The following is a 15,836-nucleotide window of genomic DNA, read 5'->3' as shown; positions in this document are numbered from 1 at the left end:
CCCCACCCTCGGAGGCTTGCATCCGTGGTCACCAGGACCCAGTCCTGAATGCCGAATCTGCGACCTTCGAGAAGGTGAGCACTCTGCAGTCACCACAGGAGATTCACCCTTGCTCTGGGGGATAGGGTGATTAACCGATGCATCCGAAGATGTGATCCGGACCACTTGTACAGTAAGTCCCATTGGAAGTTATGGAACCTGCCGAAGGGAATGGCCTCGTATGATGCCACCCTCCTTCCCAGGACTCGAGTGCAGTGATGCACTGACACCTGTTTTAGTTTTAATAGATTCCTGACCAGTGTCGCGAGCTCCTGAGCTCTCTCTATCGGGAGATAAACATTTTTCTGGTCTGTGTCTAGGATCATGCCTAGGAGAGGCAGATGAGCTGTAAGAACCAACTGCGACTTTGGAATATATAGAATCCAGCCGTGTTGCCGTTTCACTTCCAGAGAAAGTGATACGCTGTTCAGCAACTGCTCTCTTGATCTCGCTTTTATGAGGAGATCATCCAAGTACGTGATAATAGTGACACCTTGCTTCCGCAGGAGCACCATCATTTCCGCCATTACCTTGGTGAATATTCTCAAGGCCGTGGAGAGACCAAACGGCAACGTTTGAAATTGTTAATGACCATCCCGTACCGCAATTCTGAGGTACGCCTGATGAGGTGGATAAATGGGGACATGAAGGAATGCATCCTTTATGTCCCGAGTCACCATAAAATCTCCCCCTTTCAGGCTTGCAATCACCGCTCTTAGCGATTCCAACTTGAACTTGAACCCTTTCAGGTATATGTTCAGGGATTTTAAATTCAATATGGGTCCGACCGAACCGTCTGGTTTCGGGACTACAACAAGGTCGAATAATAACCCCCTCCTTGTTGAAGTTGGGGAACCTTGACCACCACCTGTTGAAGATACAATTTATGAATTGCAGTTAACACTGTTTCCCTCTCGTGGGGGGAAGCCGGCAGGGCCGTCGGTGAGGGGGCATCTTCTCAAAGTCTAGCTTGTATCCCTGAGACACAATATCTAGTGCCCAGGGATCTAACAGGGAGTGAACCCACTTGTGGCTGAACTTACGAAGGCGTGCCCCCACCGGGCCTAGCTCCGCCTGTGGAGCCCCAGCGACATGCGGTGGATTTTTGTAGAGGCCGGGGAGGACTTCTGTATCTGGGAACTAGCCGTGTTGTGCAGCTTATTTCCTCTGCCCCCGCCTCTGACAAGAAAGGACGCACCTTGGACTTTCTTGTTTCTTTATTCAAAAGGCTGCATTTGATAATGTCGTGCTTTCGTAGGCTGTGCAGGAATATAAGGCAAAATATCAGAATTACCAGCTATAGCTGTGGAGACCAGGTCCGAGAACCCGTCTCCACACAATCCTCAGCCTTCCAAATGCCTCTTAAGTCGGCATCATCTGTCCATTGCATATTCTACAGGACACGTCAAGCAGAAATCGACATAGCTTTGACACTAGGACCCAGTATACTCATGTCTCTTTGGGCATGTTTAATATATATATATATATATATATATATATACCTATCACATAAGACAGCATCTTTAATATATATATATATTTCTATATATACATATATATATATATATATATATATATCTCTATATATATATCTATATGCATACTAGGGTCTCAATCTCTGCTGATAAGGTACCTGTCCACGCTGCCACAGCGCTATAAACCCATGCCGACACAATCGCCGGTCTGAGTAGTATACTAGAATGTGCACGCTATCTGCAGGATCCCTGAGAATAGCTAGTGTTACCTTCTGGGCAAACGGGACACCCTAGGGGAAGATTCCCATCACATCCTGGCCCTAGTGGGGAAAGGATACTGCTTGAGAATTTTTTGTGGGAAGCTGCAGTCTCTTGTCTGGAGTTTCCCGCACTTTTTCCTCATGAGAGGAGGGAAATTTACCTCAGCTTTCTTCCCCTTAACATGTGTACCCTTGTGTCAGGGACAAATGAGTCATCAGTGATATGCAAATCATCATTTATTACAATAATCATATATTGAATACCTTTCAGCCATTTTGGCTGTAACTTTGCATTATCGTAGTCGACACTGGAGCCAAACTCTGTGTCGATATCAGTGTTTACTATTTTGGATAGTGAGCATTGTGAGACTCTGAAGGTCTCTGCGACATAGGGACAGACATGGGTAGATTCCCTGTCTGTTCTCTAATCTTTTGTGCAATAAATTCACCTCAGCACTTACACATATCCAAACAGGTGTCGGCGTTGTCGACGGAGACACCCTCTCACACACATATTTGCCCTATCTCCTCCTTAGGGGAGCCTTTTACCTCAGACATGTCGACACACACGTACGTACCGACACACCACACACACAGGGGATGCTCTATTTGAAGACAGTTCCCCAACAAGGCCCTTTGGAGAGACAGAGAGAGAGTATGCCAGCACACACCCCAGCGCTATATGACCCAGGAATCACACAGTAACTTAGTGTTAACCCAGTAGCTGCTGTATATATTGTTTTTGCACCAAATTTATATGCCCCCCCCCTCTCTTTTTACCCTCTTCTATTGCAGGGGAGAGCCTGGGGAGCTTCTCTCAGCGGATCTGTGGAGAGAAAATGGCGCTGGTGAGTGCTGAGGAAGAAGGCCCCGCCCACTCAACGGCGGGCTTCTGTCCCGTTTCTGTGTAAAAATAATGGCGGGGGCTCGTACATATATACAGTGCCTGACTGTATATATGTATAATTTTGCCAAAAGGTATCTTAATTGCTGCCCAGGGCGCCCCCCCCCCACCCCTGCGCCCTGCACCCTACAGTGACCGGAGTGTGTGGTGTGCTGTGGGAGCAATGGCGCACAGCTGCAGTGCTGTGCGCTACCTTAAGTAAAGACAGGAGTCTTCAGCCGCCGATTTCGATGTCTTCATGCTTCTGCTGCTTCTGTTCTTCTGGCTCTGCGAGGGGGACGGCGGCGCGGCTCCAGGAACGGACGATCAAGGTTAGGTACCTGTGTTCGATCCCCCTGGAGCTAATGGTGTCCAGTAGCCTAAGAAGCGCTACCTAGCTGCCGTGAGTAGGTTTGCTTCTCTCCCCTCAGTCCCTCGTAGCATAGAGTCTGTTGCCAGCAGAAGCTCTCTGAAAATAAAAAAACCTAACAAAATACTTTCTTTTCTAGCAAGCTCAGGAGAGCCCACTAGGAGCACCCAGCTCGGCCGGGCACAGATTCTAACTGGAGTCGGGGCATGGAGGGAGAAGCCAGTGCACACCAGATAGTACTAAATCTTTCTTTGGAGTGCCCAGTCTCCTGCGGAGCCCGCTGTTCCCATGGTCCTTACGGAGTCCCCAGCATCCACTAGGACTTTAGAGAAATAAGTGCATTACATCCTAAACTGCACTTTTGCTATGGGACCAAAAATAGTCCTCTGAGTCTCTCCAACCAGACTGGATGCTTGTTGTGGACCAAGGACCTAATTCAGATTTGTTAGCAAATGGGCAAAATAATGTGCACTGCAGGGGTTGCAGATATAACATTTGCAGAGAGAGTTAGATTTGGGTGGGTTATATTGTTTCTGTGCAGGGGTAAATACTGGCTACTTTATTTTAACACTGCAATTTAGATTTCCGTTTGAACACCCAAATCTAACTCTCTGCACATGATACATCTGCCCCCACCCCCCCATTCCGCATTGCACATGGGGGGTCATTCCGAGTTGTTCGCTCGCAAGCTGCTTTTAGCAGCTTTGCACACGCTAAGCCGCCGCCTACTGGGAGTGAATCTTAGCTTCTTAAAATTGCGAATGAAAGATTCGCAATATTGCGAAAAGACTTATCTGTGCAGTTTCTGAGTAACTCGAGACTTACTCTGCCAGTGCGATCAGTTCAGTGCTTGTCGTTCCTGGTTTGACGTCACAAACACACCCAGCGTTCGCCCAGACACTCCTCCGTTTCTCCAGCCACTCCCGCGTTTTTCCCAGAAACGGTAGCGTTTTTTCACACACACCCATAAAACGGCCAGTTTCCGCCCAGAAACACCCACTTCCTGTCAATCACATTACGATCACCAGAACGAAGAAAAAACCGTGAGTAAAATTTCTAACTGCATAGCAAATTTACTTGGCGCAGTCGCAGTGCGGACATTACGCATGCGCACTAAGCGGAAAATCGCTGCGATGCGAAGAAATTTACCGAGCGAACAACTCGGAATGACCCCCATGGTTTTGCCCATTTGCTAACAAATTTGCTGCTGCGATCAGATCTGAATTAGGCCCTAAACCCACTGTAACAATGGGGGTCATTCCGAGCTGTTCGCTCGCTAGCTGCTTTTAGCAGCATTGCACACGCTAGGCCGCCGCCCTCTGGGAGTGTATCTTAGCTTAGCAGAATTGCGAACGAAAGATTAGCAAAATTGCGAATAGAAAATTCTTAGCAGTTTCTGAGTAGCTCGAGACTTACTCCTACACTGCGATCAGCTCAGCCCATTTTGTTCCTGGTTTGACGTCATAAACACGCCGTGCGTTCGGCCAGCCACTCCCCCATTTCTCCAGACACTCCTGCGTTTTATCCTGGCACGCCTGCGTTTTTCCGCACACTCCCAGAAAACGGTCAGTTTCTGCCCAGAAACACCCACTTCTGTCAATCACACTATGATCACTTCAACTATGAAAATTCTTCATTCGGACGTGAGTAAATCTACTAAGTTTTGAGCTAAAATACTTACCGCATGCGCATTTTCGCCTTAATCGCTCCGTTGCGAAAATCGGCAACGAGCGAACTTGGAATGACCCCCAATATCCCAACACTACCCTACATGCTCAGCTAAGATGTTCTCAAACACAGTCCCCAAGGCACCCCAACAGTCAAGGTTTAAAGTTTATCCATGCTTGGCCACAGGTGACTTAATTAGCACCTCAGTCAATTCGATTTAACCATCTGTGCTGAGCCATGAATATACTTAAAACCTTGACCGTTGGGGTGCATTGAGGACCACGTTTGAGAACCTTTGGCTCAGCTTATTACTCCTATATTCTCCTGCCAGACTGGAAGCCTGGGACATAGCCCATCTTGTCTTTACTGAGGGACTACACTACTCCAGCACCCTATGGGCCTGATTCAGATGTGGTTGGGATGGAGATGCCTCCTTGGAAGCAGCAGTGATAGCGCTGTATAGTGATACAGCAGGAGGTGTCCATTACTAGCAAACCCCTCCTGCTGCACTAGTGATCCAAACTGCATCCCAGGACGCAGCATCGGATCTCTCTCTCACCATTGGGTGGCCCATGGTGCCATGAAAGCCCTCCCATCACAGAGACCAGGAACTATCCGAGCAACCACGGAGATCCCTGGCCTCTTACCTCCCCCTAAACGGTGGCCACACACCTCCATTTGGAGAAACAAAGGCCACTGCCGCCCCCAAATGGCATCAGACTGTCAATCACTGGCAGTCTGGTACCGGACAGCGTGCTATGTCACAGGACCCATTCTCGCAAAGACTTTACACCTTCATGCCAGTAATATCCCAAATGGGTGTAGTATGAAATGTCGACATCAGAATGTTGACATTCCTAATAATGACCTGTACCATGCCGACACCGGCAATGTCAACAGACAGCATGTCGACAGTGTTTTTTTTGCTTCATTTAAGCCCTTGCCCTACTGTGACCACAGCCTAACCCTAACATGTACTATCAACATTGTGACTGTCGACGTTCACAATGTTGATATAATGACCATGTCAGCATTATATCCTTGTCAACATTGTGAATTTTGACATTTTCACTTTTTGACCGTGTTGACATTTAGACCACGTTGACATAAAGGGGTAAATGTACTAAGGTGGGAGGTTTTTTTTAGAAGTGATGTTGCTAATAGCAGCCAATCAGATTCTACTTAAAATGTATCTAGCTGCTTCTAGAAGATAATAGAATCTGAAAAAACCTCCAACCTTAGTAAATTTACCCCAGTGACTACATATCATCCCAATTATACCCCAACACATTACTGCATTACAGCTACAGTATTGCCTCCTCCCCACTAGATTATAAACAGAGTCCATCCTAATAAGGGCCTGACGCTGCAAAGCACCAGCTTTTCCATTCCTTCCTGCATTAGTCTCTATGGATTATTAACTCCTTCAACATTTAACAATTTGTCCCAGTAGAACATTAAAACGGATGCTCAGTGCTCTTTATGTTCCATTTCATCATCACAGCAGCCAAGAGAAGCAAAACAGTTTTGGCTCATGTTGATCCCCAGGGTAGAAGTTCCAATAGATGATTTCACCTGACAGCTGAAGGGTACCAGGGTTAGGGGCCACCAGGCCAATTCTTCTGTCAAGGTTTTTTTTTTTCTTTCTTTTAAATACATATAGTCTGAAGCAGAGAGAAAACTTTTAGCCAAACAAAACTGCTCCTGTGCCTGAAATGTTCCTTATGTGGCTGGTATGGGAGAACAAACAGAGTTTCTGCATGATCTAATTATCGCTCGCTAATAGCTTTTACAGAAGCTAAATACTTCATAAAGCCAGACAGCCAGTGGCAGGTATAGGCGGGAGCAGAGGTCTGCTCACCTAGTGTTACCAAAATATACTGAGTCTGCTTTAGAATGGAACGTAAAGATGCAACTTTTGCGCACAAGCATACATGCGTCCGTACAGTTATATATCTGTTGCAGTATTTTGAATCTGTCATACAATTATGTCTGGCGTGAAGATGCGCATATTCAACTCAGAAATCTGCACCACATGTATATGACACACAAAGGTACGCTTTCGCTGAGGTAAAGATAGTCAGATACACTCTCAGCTTGTGTAAATGGTGAGGCGCTATGGGATATGGCCAGTTTGGTGGGATGAGACTAGTACTGTGCCCAGCAATCAGACTCCAGCAGCCAGTGTCAGTGAGAAGAACTGTGAGGACTGGAGGTGGAGTTTTGCGGACATGCGGGTCCCTTCAGTAAGACAGATGCGACTGCTGCCTCCCTTAGTCCTTTTTCACTGAAGTATTATTGGCTGCAGCGTGGCCCGCTTCAGCTACAGCCAGGCTGTGTCTGACCATCAGGAGAGGCTCAGTTCGCTGCTGCCTCACCTCTTATCTCTCCCTGTATTTACAGCAGAGAGTTTTGACTATGAAAAATATTAAAATAATGCAAAGTAGAACTAAAATTCTTGGAGAATGACAGGTGAGGCTCTACTCATCGCACACAGATGTCATAAGTCAAATGGATCAGCAGCTATGCACCTGAAAGAAACATGCTGCACTGCCGGTGGGGCAGAAGTAACATGTGCTTAGAGATTTGGGAGGAGCGTGTAAAAATTGAAACCTAAACCCTGTAAAAATGCTGCAAATAGCTGATCCTTGGGGAGTATGCGGGACAGGCCACCCCCCTTCCCTTTCCCCCCTGATACTCTGGATTATCTCCCCATCCTGTTGACTTCACTAGGAAGTGGGTGGGGTGCTGGAGATCTACTCTCTCTTACGGGGTCAGGGAGACTTCCTGGAAAATCAGGAGTCTCCCACACCTTAAAGGAGTGTAGTTAAGTATGTTTATAGGGTATGCGATTAAAATACCACCCGTCTGGACGTTGATCCGATTACTTGAAGATATGCTTTGTTTTGTATGTTTTGTGTGTGCAAATACATACACATTGGGGGGTCATTCCGACCCGATTGCTCGCTGCAGTTTATCGCAGCGCAGCGATCGGGTCAGAACTGGGCATGCGCTGGCGCCGCAGTATGCCAGCGCATGCCAGTCGTCGTTGCCTAGCGATCGCCTCTGAGGTGGTCGCTGGGTGAGAGGGGGCTGGACGGTGGCGTTAAGCCGCCATTTGGGGGGGGGGGCGGTCCGGCCAACGCAGGCGTGGTCGGACCGTTGGGGGGCGGGCAGCGACGGCTGCGTGACGTAGCCGCAGGACCTGCTTTTGCCGGGAGTTACTCCTGAGATGCAAAAGGAAGGGGGGGGGGGGGCGGCACTGACATGCGGGGCAGACAAGCCCTGTGCTGGGCATGTCTGAGTGTCTGATCGTAGCTGTGCTAAATTTAGCACAGCTACGATCAACTCGGAATGACCCCCATTGTTCTTCTTCTATAGAAAATATTAACAAAACGAACACTGACTCTGAACTCTGTTTTGCCAGGAACCTCAATGTCTGCAGTTTTGTATTCGATAACATAAGAACTGGCAAGCTGCTTATTCTGCCAAGATAATATACCACCCATAAACGCCAATAAAATAACACCCACAGTGGTCTTTTTGTTTTATTGTTTGATTTGATTTTTTTATTTTAGCTTATTTATTATTATTGGCACTATTAATGTTTTAATGACAGCATGTTTATTATGGTTTACACACATTGGGGTAAATTTACTAAGATGAGAGTTCTATTTAAGATGGGATGTTGCTCATAGCAACCAATCAGATTCCAGGTATTATCTTCTAGAAGGTGCTAAATAAATGAGAAGTAGAATCTGATTGGTTGCTATGGGCAACATCCCATCTTAAATAGAACTCCCATCTTAGTAAATTTACCCCATTGTTTTTTTGTTTTTAAAGGTAACATAATGTATTTAGGCATAAACTCTGTGTATTTTGGACATAGATACAATTATATAAACAGCCAGATCCTGTGATTGCTATTGCTGATCCTTGTAACGGGCTGGGATTGAAATATCGGCGGATGGGATGCTGGCGGTCAGAATACGAACCGCGGCATCCTGATGATCAGAATCCCGACCGGGGATGGTAAGCATACTTACCTTCCCCCACTGTTCCCCTAACCCTCCTTTCTAGCAGCCTGAACCTAATCCCCCCCCCCCCCCCCCGCCTCCACCACCTCGCAGCCTAACCCTAACCTTCACCGGTGGTGTCTAAACCCAACCCCCACCTTCCCGCGGCCTAAACTCAAAACCCCCCCACCCCACCCTAACCCTCCCTGGGGGGTGCCTAAACCTAACCTCCCTCCCCACAGCCTAACCCTCTGCCCGCAGCCTAAACCTTCCCCCCCCCCCCCCCCCCCCCACCCTTGCAGTGGCCCGGTAGATGCGGTGAGTAGTGACGGGATTCTGGCGTCGGGATTCTGACTGCTGGGATCCTGACCTCCAGGATTCTGACCAGATCCCCCTGTAACTGTGCACCTGGCCAAACCATACTGCAGAGCAACGGGTGCAGTACGTTTAGATTTTTTGCATGCAGGGCAAATACTGAACTGGTCATTTTTTATTTGCACACAGACAATTTTTATTTATACACGGCTGATTGTCATGTACTGTATATGTAGTGTATAAGCAAGACTTCATCTTTTTTGATTAGTGAGTGGTTGTCACAGACTGTCACACTGTATTATGAGCTTTTAACCAATTTTGTTCATTTAGGTGCTATTCTTTTCAACAACCAATGAATTGCATTATACGATATTCATGGAAATAGCGCTTAAGTTAACTTGCATTTGGCTGATTGCAGCACAGTGAATATTAAGCAATAACATGAGTGAGAGCTGGCATCCATGGACTCCAATTGAATAATGCCCCCCAGTCCTACCTCCTAGCTTCTGACTCACTGAAACAATTCTCAGGCATTGGAGTACCAGTGTTGTAATCTCATTCATATCAATGTTCAAAACAAGTCATATGATGCAGGTCTAGCATACCTTCTCCAAATGCAGATTTATCCATCGGGTAAATGTTCTCTTCTGCACATTCTCCCGTTCCACTAGGAGGTTAAAAAAAAAAAGGCAAAATATGTCATTTGAACAGTTATTAAATGTGATTAAAATAATTACAGTGCAATTTCTGGGGGGGAATGGCATGCGACTCCAAACCCAATTGTCTGGAAGTTTATTGAAATCCACAGCAAAAAATATTTAAGGATATGCATGCCTATAGTTCATGGGGTATATTCAATTAGGGTCGAAAACTGCCGTCTGTCGAAAAGACGGCAGTTTTCAACTTTTTAAGGTTGAATAGTGATTCGACCTATTCAGCCCCATCAGTTTTTATTCGATAAGTCGTGGAATTCGACTTGTCGAATAGTACGTGAATCGGCGGTATAGCTGCCAATTCATGTACTTTTGAGTGAAACGGGGCCAAATTCGACAGGATTTGGCCCCGTTTCTGACCATCTCAGTCCGACATAAAAAAATGTCGGACTGAGATGTGGGACCCAGAGGAGGAGAGGGAGGAGAGCCGCGGGGAGACGGGGGACAGCCGCAGGCATATAGGGGAGATCAGCGCTACAGCAGAGCACAGCAGCAGGATGTCTCACAGCCGCGCCGCTCACGGCAGCAGCATCCACTCAGCTCCAGGAAGTGAGGTCACGCTTGCTGGAGCCGGGTGGACACTGCCGTGAGGTCTGGCGGCTGTGTGACATCCTCCTGCAGCGCTACTGTAGTGCTGCTCTCCTCCGTCTGCCCACAGCTGTCCCCGCTGGTCTCCCCGCAGCTCCCCTCCTCTCCTCCTCTGGGTCCCTCATCTCAATTCGACTTTTTAAAAGTCGAATTGAGATGAGATTGAATAGGGGTTGTCGGATCCATTCCGACAAATGCATGTTGGAATGGATCCGACCCTAATTGAATATACCCCATGTAATGATAACAAAATTGGCTAAAAATACTGCACAATTATTATTATTATTAACATTAATATTTATTTACCTATTCTGATGAGCTTTATAATTGGGTAACATATTTCCACTCACATGGAGGGCTCAAGATTCTTTCCCTTACTGTACTTCCGCCTGTCCATCCCTGTGCTGCGTCACATCGGTACTCTGTGCTGCTGTTAACATTTAGATGTTCCCATTGGTTAAATCTGCACAACCCTTATGGTCCCCATAGACTTGTGCAAAGCCCCGCGACGCGTCATCGCGGGGCATCGCACCTGAACTGCCAAAGTGATTACCATGCGATCATGCGATAGATCGCATGGTAATCACGTGATGGGCACGTCACCGCCGAGTGGGAGTGGCCTCTGGCCGCTCCCAGCTGGTGCCCATCGCGCATCGCAGTGCGATATATCGCATGTGTTTTTAAAACACACGCAATCGCACTGCGATGCGATAAATATTAAGTGCAGCACATAATATCTTGAGAAGTGAGATTCGACCAGCGTGCCCGCGTATCGCGTCGCATGGTACATAAAATGTGCATACAATCCTTCGATTTATCTCACAGATGCGGTCGAAATCAAACAGTTGTACCTGATATCTCACAAGTGTTTGGGCCCCATTACCTATCCCAACTCAAACTTCTTCTCACACGGGGGGTAATTCAGAGTTGATCGTAGATGTGCTAAATTGTGTATAACGCGCTGTACCTGGAGCAAATTGTATAACGGCTGTACCTGGAGCAAAGTGTATAACGTGCTGTTCCTGGAGCAAAGTGTATAACGCGCTGTACCTGGAGCAAAGTGTATAACGTGCTCTATCTGGCGTAATATGTATAACGTGCTCTATCTGGCGCAGTGTGTATAGGAGGTTCTACCTGGCGCAGTGTGCATAGGAGGTTCTACCTGGTGCAATGTGTATAAGCGGCACTACTGTGTGGTGTAATGTGAATTGGCATTATGTGGTCACGCCCTTTCCCCATGAAGCCATGCCCCCTACAATGTTGTGCCGCGCATTTCCTATACTTTACAGTCTGGCAGGTGGAACACCAATTCACTTTCTGCCTAAGGGCACCAAAATGTCTAGTTATACCTCTGGTGCAGGGTGTCCTGCATGCTACACAGCCCAGCAGCATTGTCACCCCATCCCTCACCTTGCAAAACTTTTGTAGTGTCCAAACAAGATTAAGATTAATAAGAACCTTCATTCCGATGGGGCCCAGAAAAAGACCGGTAGGACCCCAATTTTTAAAAGTGAGTGGTCCCTGGGACCCACTTTTTTTTTGGCTAAGCGCGATCACTGAGATCACTAGGAAGGGATCACGAACAAACTGGGAAAGAATTGCAGCATTTCTAAAAAATAAAAAAAATCAATTCATAACAGCATTTAGAAGAGGCCGACCAGGCGCTACGCCCACCAGCCACCAAAGCAACGACACTGCCCCCTTAACAGTGGACAAATTCACTTTCCACTCAATACTTGGAGAGGGAGGCTACGGAAAAGTGCTGCTGGCAACAGACGCTCTTCGCAGGGAAAGAGTGGCAATTAAGATCTTAAAGAAGACAGCCCTAATAGAGAACGAGGGCAGCTTGGTCGAATGTCGGGTCCTTCAGCTGGCACATCAGAGCAATTTCCTTACTCATGGATATGCAGCCTTCCAAACACATCGTTATCTATACTGTGTAATGAAACTGGCTAGTGGAGGAGATCTGTTAGATTTTTTTGAGACATCAGAGCTGGACCTTCCCACAATAACATTTATAGCGGCGGAGCTGGTTTGTGGATTACAGTTCATGCATTCTAAAGGAATAATTCACAGAGACATCAAAATGGAAAATGTTCTGCTGACCGCAGACGGCCATGTGAAGATCACAGACTTTGGTCTAGCCCTAATGAATGTGTATGGAGTAACTGATAGTGCAGGCTGTTGCGGGACACCTGGCTATACTGCTCCAGAAATGATAACCCGCCAGCCATACAGTGCAGGTGTGGACTGGTTCGCATTTGGGGTTATATTATATATGCTCGCTACAGGATCGGAGCCTTTCCCTGGAGAATCCGTGTCAGAGATAGCAGCAATGATCATTACAGAGGAACCATCATACGAAGGCCTTGCTGATGGAGTAACAAAGGACTTTTTATCCAACCTCCTGTGTAAGGACCAGTTCCTCCGGTTTGGGGTAAATGGCGACGTGCGAGAACACCCCTTCTTCTCTTCTATTAACTGGGAAGAGGTAGAGAGTGGAAAAACAGCATCCCCACTCATAGTGCTCAAGAACGCCATGGATCTAGATAAACAGAATATTCCTGTGCCCCACAGCAAAATTTTCAGACAACCAATTCCTGCCATGGACCAGGGGCTATTTGACAACATTCAATTTGTATGCCCTGTATGGAGAGAAACGTACCATAATGTGCCAATGCAATCAGATCTTATACCCTTAGACATGCACTAGCGTGAAATAGAAACATCTGCAATCCTTAAATCATCTTGTTCCTGTTGCATCAGCTGCCTGTTCCAACCTCCAGTGCATCCCTCACTATACACTGTCTGCCGCCTGCCCTGACCTCGGCTACGTCTCTGGAAATGCACGCTGTACCACCTGACCCACCCCGGCTACGTCCCAGGAGATCTGCCTACTGCAATATAGTGGTAGGCTGGACATATAAGCTAGGGTAGGGCCTGGCAGAAAATTGGGGTTCCTTGGCGATGGGCTGCAAGCTTAAATGTTTTGATCAAAATATGACAAAATACCCTCTGTTTTATTTGCTACATGCACACAGATTTGCAATATATTATTGTTAGCACCGACAGCAAAACTTTTTTTTGTATACAGATGTGTCCTGCTATCCTTGGGACAGCGCAGCATAGCGGGGCGCATGTGATCACATGCTTCCACTATGCTACAGACTTGAATAGGAGCCGGCACGTGCATGCGCCCGACTCCCATTTACTTCAAAGGGACCGGCTGCGATGCAAACACTTGCGGCATACGGCAATGTGTTTGCATCACGATCCAGCTACAGAGTGTTGCTATAGTCAGCAGCGCCACAATAGGACACATCTGTACATATATGGCATTAATACTGCCATGCAGCTGGTACCATGCACACAATTGGTGTAACCAAGCACAGGCCTAGTCTGCTATCATGGCAGCTTTCAGTCACGGCTATAAAAGGCCTAGTTGGGTGCGGTTCACTAGCCAGCCCGGTATAGATGCTCCCCCCTGTATCTGGGAGGGGAATACATGTAACTGCAATGTAATGGTGTGCTGGGCATATATGCTAGTGTAAAACAGAAACTTGCAGGAAATTGGGCTCCCTTGATGATGGGCTGCAAGCTGAAATATTTTGATCAAATATGACCAAATCCCCAATGTTTTATTTACTACAAACACACAGATGTGCAGTATATTATTGTTAGTGCAGATAGCAAAAGCCTTAGTTTTGTATACACATTAATACTACCACACAGCTGGTACCATGTACAAGATGCAGATCTGCTCTGGCAAAATACTGCAGGTAAGTCACCTGTATAAATATGTACCAATGTGACACAATAATGGCAATAATATATAAATGTAATAGCAGCTGAATGAGCATCCTTTGGAGAAAGCTGCCATCCTACTCCAGACGTCCACTTACACATTTACACCCACTGACTTCCCCAGCTATGTCATGCCCCCCCTAGCACCCTGTACGGGATCCGGTCTGAAGATCGACAGTGTCTAGGTCGACAATGTTTAGGTCGACCACTATAGGTCGACAGTCACTAGGTCGACATGGATGGAAGGTCGACAGGGTTTCTAGGTCGACATGTGCTAGGTCGACAGGTCTAAAGGTCGACATGAGTTTTTAAATTTTTTTTTATTTTTTTTAATTTTTTCATACTTAACGATCCACGTGGACTACGATTGGAACGGTAAAGTGTGCCGAGCGAAGCGGTAGCGGAGCGAAGGCACCATGCCCGAAGCATGGCGAGCGAACGCGGTGCACTAATTTGGGATCCCGGTCACTCTACGAAGAAAACGACACCAAAAAAAATAAAAAAAATCCTCATGTCGACCTTTAGACCTGTCGACATAGCACATGTCGACCTAGAAACCCTGTTGACCTTCCATCCATGTCGACCTAGTGACTGTCAACCTATAGTGGTCGACCTAAACATTGTCGACCTAGACACTGTCGATTTGATGAACTACACTCCCCTGTACATACTCGTGCTGCTGACGGCAGTGGTACGGGCATCTATCAAGGTGGGGGGTTCTCTACGTTGTAAGCAAAAGAAGCCAATCTTAAGAGAATAAGCACCCCCAGAAACCCCTCAAAAAGACTGTGCGTGCCTTATGTTACTGCTACAGCAATCCTTGCTAACACAAATTATATTTTAATATATACACACACACTAATGTTTGCCCGTGTCTTTGTTCACATAGATATCTGCTATCGCTCAGCGGAACTAATTTTACAAGGACATTAGTGTGATTATATGTACACATTGGGCACGGTTCAGTTCGATGACAGTTGAATAGCGGTGGGAATTAGCTCCCGGGGCTAATCAATACAACGCAGTGGAAAGTCAGAGAATGTCCGTTCTCCCGGACTAAACAGGGTGTTTTGTCGGGAGAATCAGCATTCTCCGACTTAAGTACCCTATGCGACGCGTTTTCCGGGGGTGCGAGAAGAAATCCAGTCACTGGGTGTCACAGGGCGCTGTATTGAATAGCCCCAGGAGCTAATTCCTGGCACTATTCAACTATCATCAAATTGAATCGTGCCCACTGTTCACAAAATTTCTTTGTAAACAATATATGCAGAGGATGCCGTTGCCTGTATTCTGACCGCCAGCATCCAGGCCGCCAGAAAATTCTACCCAACCCGTGTCGGGTCTGCACATTCCAGATGGAAGGAGGGGGACAATGTCATAGTGGGCAAGTGTACCGCATATAAGTGGCAGTACATAACTGAAAGTGTACCGCATATAAGTGGCAGTACATATCTGAAAGTGTACCGCATATAAGTGGCAGTACATTTCTGAAAGTGTACCGCATATAAGTGGCAGTACATTTCTGAAAGTGTACCGCATATAGGCCCTCATTCCGAGTTGTTCGCTCATTGCCGAATTTCGCTATATTGCGATTAGTCGATTACTGCGCATGCGCAATGTTCGCAGAGCGCATGCGCTTAGTTATTTTACTCAAAAGTTAGGTATTTTACTCACGGCATTACGAGGATTTTTCTGCGTTCTGGTG

The 15,836-nt window shown here is 46.9% G+C and overlaps 1 protein-coding gene across 2 annotated transcripts in view; it reads right to left on the bottom strand.

Moving 5' to 3' along the window:
- The window catches only part of CLMN (calmin), a 253,807-nt gene that overhangs the window by 50,885 nt on the left and 187,086 nt on the right, over window positions 1–15,836 (bottom strand). For both annotated transcript variants that reach the window (XM_063947617.1, XM_063947616.1), the window contains exon 2: window positions 9,632–9,693. In XM_063947617.1, coding sequence (XP_063803687.1) covers window positions 9,632–9,693 — 62 coding nt within the window. The remainder of the gene's footprint in view (window positions 1–9,631; window positions 9,694–15,836) is intronic.

This window comes from Pseudophryne corroboree, chromosome 12 (genome assembly GCF_028390025.1).
Source record: "Pseudophryne corroboree isolate aPseCor3 chromosome 12, aPseCor3.hap2, whole genome shotgun sequence".
Taxonomy (NCBI): Eukaryota; Metazoa; Chordata; class Amphibia; order Anura; family Myobatrachidae; genus Pseudophryne; species Pseudophryne corroboree.
The sequence above is the reverse complement of the archived record's forward strand: the minus strand, read 5'-3'. Positions and strand labels throughout refer to the sequence as shown.